Here is a 16,386-nt window from a genome sequence, read left to right as displayed (position 1 = left end):
CATAGGATTAAAGTCACCCATAGTATGTGGGCTGCCTCATATCTAAAGCAGCTCCTGGGATGGACCACAAACATCATAATACTCAGCACTTTAAACTCCTAAACAACATCCTTGTGTGTTATGCAGTATCATGAGAAAATGCACAGTGTATTTCCACAGCAGTGTATTTTCTCCTACGAACAGGCAGTTCCCACCACTACAGATGTGCAGGGTGCTCAGCATGGCCCTGAATTACATACACAATCTGTATGTTCTTGGGAAAGAGCAACTTGTCTTCCTTTTTACTGTAAAGGCCCATTTCAGCTTATATATCTGTAGTAGATATTAATAACAATCATGCTGCACTTGGCTGCTGCAAACTCTGACTGATGAGAGCAGCCCTAACTCACACAAGTTTCCCATTGATTTTATCTCATGTTAAGCTCTAACTAATCACACCGGAGAGCTGCCTTAAAAGCTCACTAGATCTGTCCTGCTCAGGTTTGCTTGCCTGGCTAAAGGGGGAGATGGGTATTTTTTCCCATCCTCTGCTGAACTGGGCTTCCCTGCTGAACTGGGAAGGGAGGAGGAGCCTGGAGCCAGAGGTCCAGACTGTGGAGGCAGTGCTCCCCTGCCCCAGGCTATGCAGCTTGTTTGGGCCCCAAAAATGAACCCAACATTTTCCCTGCAGCAGAGTCACATCAAACACAAATAAATAAGAAGATCAAAGTGTTGCTCACCCTGTGCACTTTCCATGGGCCAAAGCAGGAGTCACCACTCTGAACTGCTCTCAGACATGGCTCCAGCTTCTCTTGGCTTCTGTGGCACAGTTCAGTAGCTCTGCCTTAGTTTTGCTTGATCCCATTAATGACAAAAATGACAAACACATATGCGTTGCCTTTATAGCTATTTCACGCTTTGACATGATCCCGGGCAAGTTACCTATGCTGTCAGCGTGATGGATGGTGCACAGAAGGGGGGTTGGACAGGTGTAGCTCTTCTCGTAGGGAAATATTTTTCCACACCATTAGCCTGTGGAACTCCTAGCAACAGGATATTGCTCAGAGAGGGATTAAAAATGCCCTGAAAAAGGAGTGGATGCTTGTATGGAAAACAAGTGTCCAGTGCTGTAATCAAATTTTAGAAACAGTTGATGGGAAAGGGTATTGCTGCATGCATGTGCTTAAATCTCACACTGTGGCTACCAGAGTTTTGGAGAGAGCTTTCCTCAGGAGCCCATGTCCCAGAAGTGCCTCTTTTTGGGCTCCAACTGTGTCAGGCTTCAGCTGTAGAAATGATAATGTGGTTGATGTTCACATAAGAGCAGTCTTCCTAAAACAGTTGATACAGTTACTTGTCTGACATCTGCCATCCAGTGTACAACCTCTTTTTTGGAGAAGGAGTTTTCCAAGGGGAAGGTTGTCTAGGAAATGATACTGAAGTACAATGATATGTAAAGAATACACTGTACTAGTTTGCAAAATTCCTGGCATGGTCTCCATTCTGCTGAATGAGATTCAGTGATGAGCAAAGTTTAAAATTATACTGGCATCTTGCAGCATGTTATGAAAAGCAAAACCAAGAGGTTCTTCTGTGTTAGTCAGCAGACTTTGGAAAGAGATCTAAGTGATGGTGATGATAGTGATGCTGATAATGACAACGGTGATGAAGAAGAAGAAGAAGAAGAAGAAGAAGAAGAAGAAGAAGAAGAAGAAGAAGAAGAAGAAGAAGAAGAAGAAGAAGAAGAAGAAGAAGGAGAAGAAGAAGAAGAAGAAGACAATTAGTTTATCTCTCAGCCATAGAAATTTTTTGTAGGCTGAAGAAAATTGTCTTACTACTAGTCATATGAGTCAACAAGTCATTTAAAGGACTGTTTTCTCATTCTGGGAAGACTAGTCACTGAGAGTGCACCAGCTCTAAATTTCAATTTTCTGGCAGATAGTATGATTTCAACCCTGTCTCTGCCAAATTCTTCCTGTGAAGAGAGTGGCTCTGGCAGAGGGCAGCCACAGATGGCTCAGAAGACCAAGAGATCTCATATTAGCTCTCCTGAGCTCTGGGACAATCCTTACAGCAACCGCTAGAGTAAAGCCCAGATCAGCTGCTAAGACCAGCATAATGCTCCCAAACTCATAGGTCAACCTTCATCTCAGATGTCTTTGCTAATAGCATCAGAGCGAGACACGGCTAACTGCAGAGCCTCCAAGCTCCTGTCCTCCTGGAGCGTAGCCACCAGCTTAGGGATGCTTAAACCAGGACCACAGCTCCGACAAAACCAGGGGATAAAATCATTTGGACAGCAGGGACTTCTGGCACTGGCAGCCCTGCCCGGCACCTCCTCCCCGGAGTGGCCGCTGTCGCCGCGGCCAGGGCAGGGTGGCGGTGGCACGCAGCTGAGACGCGCTGGCTGTAGCCAGCAGAGGGCATGGACATTACACACGGCAGCCAGCCACCCACACCCCGCCGGGAGCGACTGCCGCCTCGGAGACTCATTGCGAGAAAAAGTTTAGTCTTAATTAGCTAAGTAATTAATTTGCCGTCTTTCCACCCTCCACCCATACTGCGGATGAAGAGATGCAAGGAATGGTCTGGGTCTAGCTATAGGTGGTGATGGTGTCAGTGACTTCAGGATGTGGTTCCATAACTGGAGAACCTCAGCACTTTCTTGGGGTGTCACTTTTTGGGGCACTGAATAGGGCACACCCCAGGGCAGCTCCCAACAAATGCAACTCCCTGCATAGGATCGCAGTGTTCTGCAGGTACACATGCAACACAGTCTGCCCTTTGCTTTCTGCAGTTGCTGCTACAGTTTATCACATTTCTCAATCTTGTTTTATACAATAGCAGCTAGAGGACATAATGATGGGTGAGGGGGTCTCTTGTTTTAAGAATGTACATTGGTAGTGTAAGAATACAGCAGACTTCCAGTCAGGGCATTGCTCACAGTGGAATTTACATGTGTACTTGACTTTATGTATTATTAGTAATCCTATTGAAATCTGTATGCATAAAGCTAAGTGCATCCAATCAACCCTGTAGGCTCAGGATTGTATATGTTAATTTAGACTTCAGTATTTAGAACAGTGTTTGCAATTGGAAGGGACAGGACTGTGATAGCCTGTAACGATCTCAAATTTTGTTTTAATATTAAGTGAAAAAAACCCCCACAACTGGAGGTGTACCCTATTACTCTTAGCGATGAGCAATACAGTCAAAGTTAAATCAGATGTTCAAAGTTATTTTAAGGTCTAAATAATCAGTGTAGCATATATATTTCACTGGAAAATTTTCCTATGGGCCTCTGTGCATATCACAGCTCCATTGTGGTGCAGGAGTCCATGTTTATGGATCCATTTTCAGGATCAAAATCCTCATTAGTAATACAGATTAATGGTAATTACAAATATAAATAACTTGAGTGTATCTTCTTATTTTCCTCTGAAGACATTGCTCACAGAAGCTAGCTAAATGCCAGATTTGTTCCCTGAATCCAAGCTGTATTAAGTTTGTGTGTGACGATGCAGTAACATAAAGTTAAATAAAGCTGCCTTTTTTTTTTTCCAAGCCTCAAAACACGGAGCTTGGTTCTCAGCTAGCATAAATTGGACACTGGTGCAGGATTCAGATCCCTTTTTCCATACTAAGAAACTGAAAGAGTAAAAAAAATTGCTTTTTGGCTAAGAACAAAAGAAAGACGCTTAAATCTGAGGGATCATTTTTCATGATGTTGTAAGTACTGAAAATACAGCTTTATAATAAGAGCATTTTTTTCCCCTGGAATTCTGTAATTTTGACGGTGAAGCTGTAGCATAAGCTGGGGTGTGACTGAATGTTTTCCCCAGGATCCCTGGGAGATAAGGGATGGTTTTTAATGTGGCTTCCTGAAGTGTGTCAAACTCTGATGTTATTTAAAATGTGGCTCATCTACACTACCCTGTGGAATATTTACTGAAATCCTGAACTGTTGATGCTTTTGGTGAGGAGTATGCTGCAGGATGAGCACCTTGGAAATGTGTGTGGTGCCAACTAATTCAGGGTCCCCGGACAAAACAGCAGGACTCAGGTGTTGAGACATGTCTCGATGCACAGCCTGTGGGGTAGCTGTTTCCAGAGAGGTGTTTGAAATCACCAGTGCAAAAAAGTTGCAACTTGGGTAAATCAGAGGGTAACTACAAGGTGTTACTGATGAGCAAAATACATGCACAATAGCATTTGCTCCAATTTGTGAGAGATTTTTACCTGGACTATCCAAATGACAGTTTTTACACAAAACAGAAAAGGAGTTCCGGAATCTGAGCCCACGTTTTCCATTGTGCCATGGCTGATCCATGGGAGAAGGCAGCGCTTGCTGCCTGCCTTGCCATCCTCCTTGCTCTTGCACATTGTGCAGGAAAGCAACAGTGGAGCAGATGCCTCGAAGGGAAGAAGGCTCTTTTTGGTGGGTATCACCACCCTCTGAGTGCCCGAGGTGCAGGTGAGAGCAGGGAACAGGGCTTCTGGTGGTTGGGTAAAGAAAGTACACAAAGCTCCTTCACCCAGGTACTTTCTTATTGAATTGAGAAGCTTGAAATGCATATTGTTTTATTTTGAAATTAAAGTATGAAAATAAGGATGTTTATTGTTGTTATTATTGTCATTAACATTTCCAAAGATTTTATCATTCAAAAGTCATGCAAGCACTCTGCAAAAGACCTGTCTCTGAAGTGCTGCAGGAGGGATGGGTGCATTTCAGTCCAGCAAGAAGCAAACCATCACGGTCTGCATCCAGCTGAGGCCTGAGGACACACTTCGTGCTGTGCCTGTAGACAGTTTTATAGGAGCTGGTACATTCAGTGATCCTGGACTAACAGGTAAAGCCAGCCCATATACTTAAGTGATGAGTCACTGCTTACACAAAAGTTGTTGGATGACATCAGCATGTGATCCCTCTTCCTGTCATACCCAGAATATAGCCCAAGTGGTTGATGATGCTGAGAGGGCTTCTTTTTACAGTGTACGTCACATAGCACAAAGTATGAGAATGCCAGTGCAGAGATAGAGAAGAGCCATAAAGTGCTGTCCACACTATTTTGAAGAACAATTTGAAATTATTTAGCAGTTGAAGAAAAAACGCAAAACATTTTGCTCTTGAGCAAAATAACTTCTCTTGGATCAATGTTTGGTGTACTTCACAAGAAACAATGAGACAAGTGTTTCTTTTGAGTCCCCATGTGAAACTGGCTCTTCCATTTCCTATGACGGGCAGTTTTTGCTCGGGACACTCCTAGGGCTGGCAGGGAAGTTGCCTGTGGCCGAGGTGGAGCGTGTGTGCAGAAGGGTTTGTGCAGAGCTGCGACGTGCATCCAGGAAACATTAAAATAGCAGCGTGAGTGCCGTGCATGCGTGCCGCAGTTGGGAAACACTGGGAGTGTTAAGTCCCTAATTTGCTCTCTGGCTCTGCTGTGGCTGTCCAAGGCAAGTTTGGGGATGATGCCCAGCCCTGGAAATCATGCCCATCCCATGCCAGAAGATGCCGCAGGGTACGTGAGGGAAGGCTGCCGTCCCCATGGGCATCCCGAGGGGAGCCGGCTGCCTCGGGGCCGGAAGGGTACGGGGCTGCCCCGAAGCGGGGAAGCTGCCGCCCAGGGGGCCCAGCAGCGTCCCTCTGCAATTTGGGAGGGAGCTGCACGGTGGAAAATATGACCGGTGCCAGGCGGGTGGGCGAAACCGGCACGGCAGGGCCGGGAGGAGAAGCGGCGCCCCGGGAGAGGAGCAGCCCCCGACGCCCCGTTTGGGCAACTCCGGGGGCCACGGCTGGCGGGCGGCCGGCGGGTGGGCGCCGGTCCTGGACTGCATTTCCCATACTGCCCGAGTGTCCTAATGTATGCAGTGCTCAGCCCGGCTCCGTGTGTGTGAGAGTGTATGTGAGCGCGTGTGTGTGCGCGCGTGTGTGCGTGTGTGTGTGCGGCGGGAGCCCCTCGGAGAGTGGAGGCTCATTCACTGATGAGAGCCGGCACTGAGAGGCAGCACTGCTCCTTCCCTCGCACCCCCGCCGCCTCCCGCGCTGCTACATGCGAGCGGCGGGCGGGCAGCGGGGCCAGCACGCCCGGGACTGCCCCGCTCCCCGCACGCCGCCAGCTCCGCGCAGCCCCCGCCGCCAGCCGCACCGTGAGTACCGGCGCCGCGCCCGCCCGGCCACACGCAAACTTTGCAGGGCAAGTTTCAACCCCCTCCTCCTACCTCCATCCCAGCCCCCTTGCCTTTTCCCTCTTCCTCCTTCTCCCTCCCCAGCGCCGGGGAAGCCGGGCAGCTCGGCGGCGGCAGGGAGCCGCGCCGGCCGCGGGGAGGGCCGGGTGGGTGGGGATCGGCATGGTAATGCCGAGGGGAACGGCAGATAAAAGGGGGCCCCCCCCGCACCCTCGGCGAGCCCCGAGCTGCCCGGATCCTCCCCCCGCGGTGGCTTTCCGAGGGGGACCGGTAGCCACCAGGGGGATCAGGTGCCGGGGACTGCCGCGGCAGCCGGGCTGGGGACCGCGCACGGCGAGGGGGAGCCCGGCCGGACCCGGACCCCGGCACGGATCCCTCGCTCCCAAAGAGATACAATTTTTAAAAAAACTATTTTATTTTCTTTTCTTTTTTCTTCCGTATTTTTCGGTGGGGCAAGCCGGGCAGTTGTTTCCGCTCTTCCCTCCGCTGCTCCCGGCGCTCGCTCTCTCCGCGGTCGCTCTGGGCAGCGACAATTTCATTTCCCAGCAGTTGCAAAACAAAAACTTTTTTCAAAGGAAATAAGCAGAACCACGCACCCACCCGGAGGTTTGTGGGTTTTGGATTTTTTTGTTTGTGGGCTTTTTTTCCCCCTTTAAAATATATAAACTCAGTCTTTTATTTTGCAATAAAAGTATCCGGGGGAAAAAAAAAAAAACAAAAATAAACCCAAAAAACCAAAAACCAACCAAACCCCAAAACACCCTCAAGGGTTTCTGTGCGTTCAAGTAACACTGCCCAGACAGTAATTTTATTTACTCCGAAGCTTTCATTTTTGCGATCGCGCAGTTCGCGGGTAAACTTTAGTTTTAAGCCGTCCCCCAAATGCGATCCCCGCTCAAAGACTGATAATTTTTTTTTTTCGACCACTCGTTGTTAAGTCGCACTTAGCTTAATTTTGGACGCGGCTGAAGTTTGTCCAACATCCTCGTCCCTCTTCTGGTCCTTCATCTCTAAAAGATTGCCGCCCTTGCCCCTGGCTGCTTCCAGGTAGGAACCAAGTGCCTGGATCTCACATGCGGTGTTGTTCTGGTTTTATTATTGCAGATAAAACAAAGGTAGAGAGGCGGTTTAAATTGGCAGCGTTATTCAACGAATGAGCTAAAATTACTCCACATGTGAATGGCGTAGCTTGGAAAGGCAGAAGAGGTGAAAGGAATTGTCCCTGGTTTTACTTTAGGTTCTTTAGAAAACTTTCTGGATCATCCAGCGATGCGATCGAGAAATTGCAGGATTTTCTTTCTTTTAACCAACAACCCCAGCTCTAGACCAGGGAAGTCTGTAAATAGGTTGGAAGCATGGAAAATAATTCTTCACCTTCAGATCTAAATACATAAAAACCATCTGGTTGACCACAATGAAATCATTAGGAACTGTCTACTTAAAGAGTTGTATTGAATGCTTATCCTTCCACACAGGAAATGTGTATGGTAAGTGATTGTTGCAATAAATCCAAACAACTCTGGGCATCTTCGCGTTTGATGATCTTTGTAACTCGGGTTTTAAAAAGGAAGAAAAAGTGGAGGGGTGGAAAGGCGGCTTAACGGGCTGTACGGACAGGACTGGCTGTGCCCCCTCCCGCTGCCCACCCCGGGAGTGAATAATTCCCGAGGCGGCCGGAGAGGAGCGGCCCCGGCTGCGTCCCGATCGCCGCTTCCCGGCGGGACGTGCGGGGCCGGGCGGGAGCGAGCCGGGCCGGGCCGAGCCGGGCCGAGGCGAGCCGGGCCGAGCCGAGCCGAGCCGAGCGCTCAGCCCCGGCCCGCCAAACACCTGTTTAATGCGCCGGCGGGGAGCGCGGAGCGGCGGGGCTTGGCGGTGTTGGTAGGCTCCAGCCCGGGGCTCACCCCCGACGGATTTTATTTTATTTGGGTTTATTGAACAATCTCCTCGGGCGGGAGAGAAGAACCGGGAGCGGGCGGGAGAGGGGGCGGCGGGCGGGTGCCAGCCCGCTTTGCCGCCCGCGGGGGGCGTGAGGGGCCGTGAGGGGCCGGTGCCCGGGGCCGGTGCCCGGGGCCGGGGCGCGCCCGCCGCCCGCGCTGCCCGGCGGAGCGGGGCTTCCCCCGGAGCGACGCCGCCCGCGGTTTTCGTTCGGATTTCGCCAAGTCGGGAGCGGGGCCGGGAATGCGGGCCGGGGGCGAAGCGGCAGCAAACCCATGGGCAGGCTGTGCGCTGGGGTTTTTTTTCCTTCTTTCTCTGTTTTCCTCTTCCCAAATCCCCGGCGCTTCCTCCCTCCGGCAGCCGCGGCCGCGGGAGCGCCCTCCAGGCCCGGGGGCTTTCCCCCGCGTTTCTTTCTCAAAAAAATTAAAATAAAATAAAAAGATTTTAATTTTTTTTTTTTTTAATTTTTGAAGAAGAAGTTTACAGCCAAAGAGAAGCAGGGCCCAGTCCAGGGCCGGGACCGGGGCCACTCCGCCCGGCCCCGCCGCCGCCTCCTCCGTTCACCGCGCTCCTAATTTTTTTTCCTCTCCCCCTTAAACCAGTTTCCACGGCAGCTGTCCGGGTGTGCGGCTGCAGTTGGCATATTTTACACGTTGGAAAAAAAAAATTAACTGTTTTTCCTTTGTATCTTAATCCAGTGATGAGAGCTCTCCTTTGTTGGCTTTCGAGCTTGCATTTGTTTTATTTATTATAAGGAAATCCAGTTTGGTTCAAATATATAATCCATTTGAGCACTTAAATCCCCAAACAGCTGGCATTATTTTGTTTTATAATCTTTGGCTTTTCTGCGCAGAGCATATTTCTAAATTCCTACTTGACATTTATGGGGAAAAACTTTTTAATGTAAATGGATATTGTGATTTTTTTTTTCCTGGGCATTTCCTAATTTACATGCATCATCAATTTTCCTAGATTTCCTAATGTTTTCATCTTTTTTCCTCCCCTATAGCTTGTTAATTAATTTTTTTTCCCCAAGAAAACTTTTTTTTTTTTTTCTGGAGGGAGAAAGACGTTAATTTGCCCCATTACTTTAATCTCTGGCATTTGGAAATGGTTGAGAGACCACAAAAATGCAACCTGTTGTAGAAACCAGAGTGGTGTGTTTTATTTATTTTAATCGATAGCAGAGAGGTGATTTAGTAATAGGAACTCTGAGTAACATTTAGTAAAAGATTTGCAGATCTGGTGGCTGTGTATGGGGTGTGCATGTGCTTGCATATGAGCACGTTTCTTTGCAGGCTGATTAGCAAGTGGCTTTTACACTTACAACCAGTGGTCACTGCTGTTTTCTCCACTTGGTGGGTGTTTGTGATGCCTGATAAATGCAGCTCTGTCATGGCTTCTTCTACTTTTATCAGACTTTCCTTTTAACTAATGCAGCACCATGCTACAACCTTTGTAAGCAGAGGATTCAAAACTAAGCCAGAGAGAACTGATTACTACTTGTTTCTTGGTGAGAGATTTTTTTTTGTTATGGTTCAGCGCTAAAGGTTCTTGATACAATTTGCCTTGGTCGTGGCGTGTTTAGCCTCGTTATTAGGAACATAGACGATTACACAGGTAATTTGTGTACACCTTAAACAGGGTAGCTCTAAAAGCCAATAAGTATGCATATAGGTAGCCATAAAAAAACAATACTAAAAAATTCAGAGTTACTTTTCAGTATGTCCATCTAACCTTCATACTTGGTAGACAGTTTGTATAGCTTCCTAGATTGATCTCCACCCTCCCTCCCTCTACTCCTTGTTTAGTTAATTCAACAAAGACTTTTTGCAATCTGTTTGGAGTTTGTCTGATGCCGTGGAAAAGTAGCTGCTGATTTATTTGGTTGCTTTTCGATTTCTGTCTCTAGCCCGTCTTTTCTCCTCCTTTCAGCGGGGATGTCAGCTGTTATTACTTCCTATTGATCCCTTTGCAAAGTGAGAAGTGAACTAAAATTAATGTCAATTCCACTGCTCAGATCAATAGCTGGAGTTATTTTAATCTGGATTTGCGCGAGGTGCTAAATTAAAAAAAATCAGCATAGAGGCAGAAAAGTAGCAGCTCCTCACTCCACCTGTGCCCACCGCCTTCCCAGCACCCAAATGTTCCATCCAGCTGATTACCCTGCAATCCATATTTTTTTAATTAAGAAGGTCAGTTAGTTTTCTTATATTTGGGTTCTGTATTTAAACCTATGACATTTTGACATTGGGAGTGTATTAACGATAGATTTTCATAATGACTGGTCCGCCGCAGCCTAATCTGTCCGTGTTGCTGGGGGGTGGGGAGGTGCTGGGCGATAAGGGAGCAAGAGAGAACGAAAAAGGAAGTGGGAGCTGAAAAAAAATTAAATTTGGCTGGCTGAGATATTGTAATGTGTTGATTTATTCCCGGTGTAATGAAGTTTGCAAACGAATAAACGGCCATAGTGATTCACAGTATCCTACAGGAGTGTCAAGTGTTGCGGCCAGATTACTAATTTATGAAATACATTTAACGTAATGGTGTGAAAGCACAAGTAAAAATAGAAAAGCAGGCAGAGGTGGCTGCCTTTTTTTTTTCTCCTGGAAATCTGTGTTTTTCTGTGATTGCTCAGTTTTGCTTCCATGTGAATGATCATTTATTTCTGACGACAGGGGCTTATTTGCATGCATCTCTTTGAATATATAATTGTGTGTGTATATATATTTATTTATTTATATTTATATTTACATGCTTATATAAGCCCCCCAAAACTCTAAATTTGCCAGCGGCTGCAGGTTTCTGACCTCCAGATTTTGATCAGCCTCATGTGGAGCAGCAGAGCAAGTGTACCCAGGACTGCAGTGCTGACCAGGCTGCCCTTGGCATCCCTCACTCTTCCTCTCCCCCTCGCTTTCTGTGGCAAGAACTCAACGAGAAAGTTATTTAAAATTTGGAAGAGAGCAAATCCGTTAATGCGAGATACATAATCTGGTAATTTAGCAATGATGTCTGTAAGGATGAGTGCCAAATGAGGAAGCAGAGAGATGATGTCCACTCATCTTCACAATTCATAACAGTCAGTGGAGCGGCTGGGTACAGGATGGGAGAGAGGAAATGCTATCACTGAACTGCATTAAAGCCCCAGACTGGATTTCATACACTTTGTTAACCTAGGCTGCCTCATTCATGGAGTACAAAAGACACTCCATTAGGGAGACACTCTTTCACTAAGTTTTATTTGAGATGTTTGACCCTCTGGATTTAAGAGGCACAATTTGTAACAGCTTTTTATTATTATATGATTTTTCTGGCCCTTTGAGCTCCAGCGGCTAGTATATTGTTTCAAAGTTACAGTCCTTGTATTTTAAGCTGGGTTGTGGGGCCTGAATGGCAGGCGGCGGAAGCTTAAAAGAAAAGGCATGGGATTGATTGGGGGAGAAAATAACAACACAAAAAGGCACTGCAAACTGGGGGAGATAGAGAAAGAAGGATTTTCCCTTCTTTCACCCTGGGAGGGGGTTGTGGCTGGGTGGGTGGTTGCAGCCAACCTGGGAGGCTCAGGAAGATGTGAAGCAGAAATTTTGTTAACATTTTCCTCCAAATGTTAATGGCACATCCAGGGCAGTTTACAAATCTACTTAAGAGTGAGTGCATTAGGAACTAAAATTACTGATCCATCCTCTCTTGTCCCCGACCCGAAAGGCAGACGCTTGCAGAGATCAGATGGCAGAAGCACCCATTATGATTTTCAGTATTGTCAGAGACGCCAAGCATTTTACTGGGGAAGTCTCTTCTGCTTTGGCTTACAGGGACGGTGTGTGCACGCGTGTGTGTGTTACACACGCACACCCGGACACAGCCACACTCCTACATTCCAATGGTGTAAATACACATGTATGATGGTATCGAGTCCTGTGTGTTCAAGAACACATCTACCCATAAGTACTGTGAGAGTGAGAGAAAATACTTGTCACTTACCTACGTCTAAAGCATTGTGTACAGTTACACCCGTGTGTGCTGTCTGATTTGGGTAACTGTGTACAAGGGATATTTTTATGTTGGTTCTACACCCCCAACCCCCAAGCAAATAGCAGGGTGTGTGTGTGGGGGGCTTTCTTAAGTTTATTGCGGTTATATATACGTGCCACTTGCCATATAAAATTCCACTTATAATTTGGAGTTACTATGTTAATTTTAGACTGAACATTTTTTATTAGTGCATTATTAAATCTGCATGTTATAATGTTTGGTTTGCCTTTCATCCATCTGCACTGGATGATACCCTTTAACCTGGAGGGCCAGGGCTGACTCCACTAGTGTGTGAAGTTGTCTATTGATTTTCTTGAATGAGAACAGTGGCGCATCTCCGGCCAGTGGCTTGTAACACATGTGGCTGCTCTGCTGCTGGAGCATCTGAGAGAAATGAGCGCAGAAACCTAATTGGTTGTGTTTTCTTTCCCTTTCTGTTTCCTTGCAGTGTTCGAAGGGTGATGATGCTCCAGTAATTTTCCCCGCTCCATTCCTAGGCATCGCTTTGCTTTCCTTCCGGGGAAGATCGTTCTGCTTGTGATCCTGCTGAGGAAAGAGACTCCGATGGACTTACACCGGGCAGCATTCAAGATGGAGAACTCACCCTACCTCCCCAACCCACTGGCCTCCCCAGCACTGATGGTTCTCGCCTCCACAGCCGAAGCCAGCCGTGATGCTTCCATTCCCTGCCAGCAGCCGAGGCCTTTTGGGGTCCCTGTGTCAGCAGATAAGGACGTGCACATTCCCTTCACCAATGGCTCATATACTTTTGCCTCCATGTATCACCGCCAAGGTGGGGTGCCAGGAGCATTTGCAAACCGTGACTTTCCTCCGTCCTTGCTTCACCTTCACCCCCAGTTTGCACCCCCCAACTTGGACTGCACCCCAATCAGTATGTTGAACCACAGTGGCGTCGGGGCTTTCCGCCCCTTTGCATCCACTGAAGATCGGGAGAGCTACCAGTCAGCCTTTACGCCGGCCAAGCGCCTCAAAAACTGCCATGACACCGACTCACCCCATCTGCGCTTCTCGGACACTGATGGGAAGGAGTACGAGTTTGGCACCCAGCTCCCCTCCAGCTCCCCTGGCTCCCTCAAAGTTGATGATACAGGGAAGAAGATATTTGCTGTTTCTGGCCTCATTTCTGACCGTGAGACCTCATCCAGTCCCGAAGACCGAAGTGACAGATGTAAGTACCTCTTTTGACTTGGTGGTTCTTTAATTGTGCCTTGTTGAGATACGCAACAGGTGATTGCCCCGCAGTGCTGTGAGACTTGCTGGAGGCAGAGGCAAAGCAGCCTTTCTTGTCTGCTGAGCCTTGCCATGCAATATTGCCTTGTTCTTCCAAAAGGATATTGACAGATTTTAAGGTGAGGTGCTCTTGAAGGAAACTCACCGTCCAGCACACAGCTGGAGAGGTGATGTTGACCATGTAGAAAACTGTCCATGCACCAGTGTGAGGCTAGAGGTGCTGGTACATGTATGTGTGGAAACAGGGATGCAGCTGGAATGTGTAGCCAGGAGTGTTCCCAAAGTGTGCAGCAAGCATGTGCTCCCTGCTTCTTCAGGTATTTCTCTCTGACCTTTTCTTCATGCACACCATTCTTAGAGCAAATGCATTACCGACCATCACGAGTCATGCCTCAGCTTAGGACAAAAGTGCCTTTCCCTCTGGCTAACTTAAGAATATGGTTGGCCACTGAGCTCCCTCTTTACGACAAATACAAACTGTTTTTACAATTCATTAAGCTGTTGCATCATGTGCTTTCTCTGAATGTTTCCCCCATTTTGGTGCCCGCTGAGAGGTGATGTGCCCTTTTGCAGACCAGTGATTGGACTGAAGAAACTCAGTCCACTTGTTCATGACTGTAACTCTCTGTTCCCCCATCACCTTGTCCCTTGTGGGGTTGCCTACACAGAGGGGCAGAGCCGTCCTTCATGAAGGGCAGGCTTCCAGGTTTGCAGAGCTGGGAGGTGACCCACGATGGGGAGTGGTCTAGGGGCAACAGTGTGGTACCCCAAGGAAGAGTGCTAACTTATGGTTAGAGTTTTCATGTAAACCCAGACATGTAATCAAGGAGTGAGTGGTTTGCTTTTCACATGGGCTCCTTTGTTCTGTTGAATTTTATTAATATAAAACAATTTTATTATTGTTGTTGTTATTATTATTACTTTTTTTAAAAAAACAAAAACCTGCTGCAACGTTGCTTCCTCCCTCTTCCAGACGTGATTTTTCTTCTCCCCTTTATGATACCGAGGAGAGTAATAGAGACATTGTGGCTCTCTCTCCCCTGTCGGCGCTGCTTCCTCAGGCTGTCTCCTTGAATTAGGCACTGTGCTAACTTACCGGCGCTAAAAGACATCTGCCTAAACCCAGCGTACCTTTTCAATAAAAGTCATCATAAAATCAACCTGCCTTTTAAATCCATCGCTCTTTGGTTTTGAAATATGCTGCAAGTGTGTCTTTTATTGTCGGCATTTGCGAGGGTAGGACAATTCCCACTGATGGCAGGAGCAGTGTATTTCTTGCAGTACCACTGTGATCCCTTGTGTCTCTCCCCCCTTCTCCTTCTGACCCACCCCCAGCCGTGCTACTTTTTGTGCCGTAAGCTCCTTTCATTGTTCAGCATCTCCTCTCTCTCCTTTTGGGTCTGTAGGGAAAGTGGCCGTAGGTGAGAGCTCATGTGGATGTGTGGAAGCTGGTAATACAATTATCCATGGGGGAGGCAGGTGAGATGGCAAGGCTTAGAGACATCTTTGTTGGTGCTCTTTCCCTTATCGATATAACCTGGCTGGGAAAATGAAGCTTGCTCGAAAGAGTACTCCGAGAGATAGCGGCGGAGGAGAGGGTCCGCTGGCTAAATGAATTTAGAGCGCATCAGCTGCTGTGGATCTTGCTGGCAAAATCCTGTCAGATACCCCATTTAAAGAAGTAAATCTGTTAAATGAATTAGACCACATGGAGCACAGCTGCGGACAGACAGACGCAACCACATCCATCGCCGTGCCTTGCCTTTGCCAAGAGCGTGTGCCGAGCGCGGGTTCGCTCCTTCTGGGAGCAGACGGGGCTTAGGCAGATGCAGGCGAGTGCCACTGCCACTGCCAGTGCTGTGGCAGGGGACTTGCCAGGGAAAGGAAGCAGAATAAAAACTTTGCAGGCAGCCTGGAAAACTTGGGCAGAAGTGGAAGGTGTTCTGTTGTATTGTTTTTGTTACCATGTTGTATTTCTATAAGATGCTTTTCTGCACGGTAGAGCTGAGCAAATGCAACATCCTGATACTTCATCAACATTAAAATTTTTCTGTAACCAACAGGGTGATGTACACTAAATATGTCTGTTGGCTCTGTGTCATATTCCCATCACATATAGATACTGCACCATGGAAACTTCGCTCCATTAAGACGGCGAGTTTATTTGGTGTGTGCATACACACGTATGGGTGTGTTTGCTGGAGGCTGACAGCGAGTTGTGGAGCCTTTAGAGGATCCTAATGGTCTTTGATGCTGGCCATCAGAAAAGAGAAACTTCTGAAGTGAAGAATTCAAGAGATCACACGTTGCAGATAGAATGGCGATGCTCTTTTGCATTAGCATTTGCAGATATATTTTTTAAGTTCCTGTAGAAATGTGTATTTTGGGGGTTTGATGTCTCTGAGAAGTTTTGTGGACTCCTTGTGTAACTAGTATATATAACCCTTTGTAAAAGCTGCCAACTTATGCTCCTTATATCAGGTAGATGGCTGTAGCTTCAAGGTAAAAATGTAATTAATTAGGCTTTTCTACAACTGCAGGGAAGAATTGTAAAATTTTCTTAGATCATCCACATTCCCATGTCTAACGAGTGCTTTTCAGGTTTGCAGAGCTTCACCGTTTCGGTGAAGGTGTTTTTCAGATTGCTGAAAGGGTTTGTGTTACATGGAAGCTGAATTACTATGATTGCCCTGCGTGATCTTCTGTTCCACTGCACAGGAGCGTTTTTTGAATAGATCATTAAAATATTTGTTTCACCTCATAGCTTAAATGGTGATTTTCTAGAGAAACTCCCCCCGCTTTTCTTTTTTTTTTTTTTTTTCCTTAATAAAATGTAATCACTGAGTTTTAATTTCCCTGAAAAATAGGTTTTTGCTTGGAAGACTTTGCAAGAAAAGAAGGATCAAAATGAGATATTTGCACATCAAGGAGTGTTTGGAAGGTGCTTATTTAGTCCTCTGAAGCATAGGAGGAAAGTCTCAGCCTGCTTTCACCAGTGGA

General features: G+C 47.1%; 1 protein-coding gene across 3 annotated transcripts in view; it reads left to right on the top strand.

The window, feature by feature from the left end:
- Positions 1–12,588: 12,588 nt before the first annotated feature.
- The window catches only part of RNF220 (ring finger protein 220), a 213,466-nt gene continuing 209,668 nt past the window's right edge, over positions 12,589–16,386 (top strand). Inside the window, exon 1 of one of the 3 annotated variants that reach the window (XM_063407233.1) lies at positions 12,589–13,324. In XM_063407233.1, the coding sequence (XP_063263303.1) occupies positions 12,700–13,324 (625 nt within the window). In that variant the 5' untranslated portion in view covers positions 12,589–12,699. The remainder of the gene's footprint in view (positions 13,325–16,386) is intronic. The other 2 variants (XM_063407234.1, XM_063407235.1) reach the window with 2 other exon arrangements.

Source organism: Prinia subflava, chromosome 10 (genome assembly GCF_021018805.1).
Source record: "Prinia subflava isolate CZ2003 ecotype Zambia chromosome 10, Cam_Psub_1.2, whole genome shotgun sequence".
Classification (NCBI taxonomy): Eukaryota; Metazoa; Chordata; class Aves; order Passeriformes; family Cisticolidae; genus Prinia; species Prinia subflava.
This window is presented reverse-complemented; position numbering and strand designations above follow the sequence as displayed.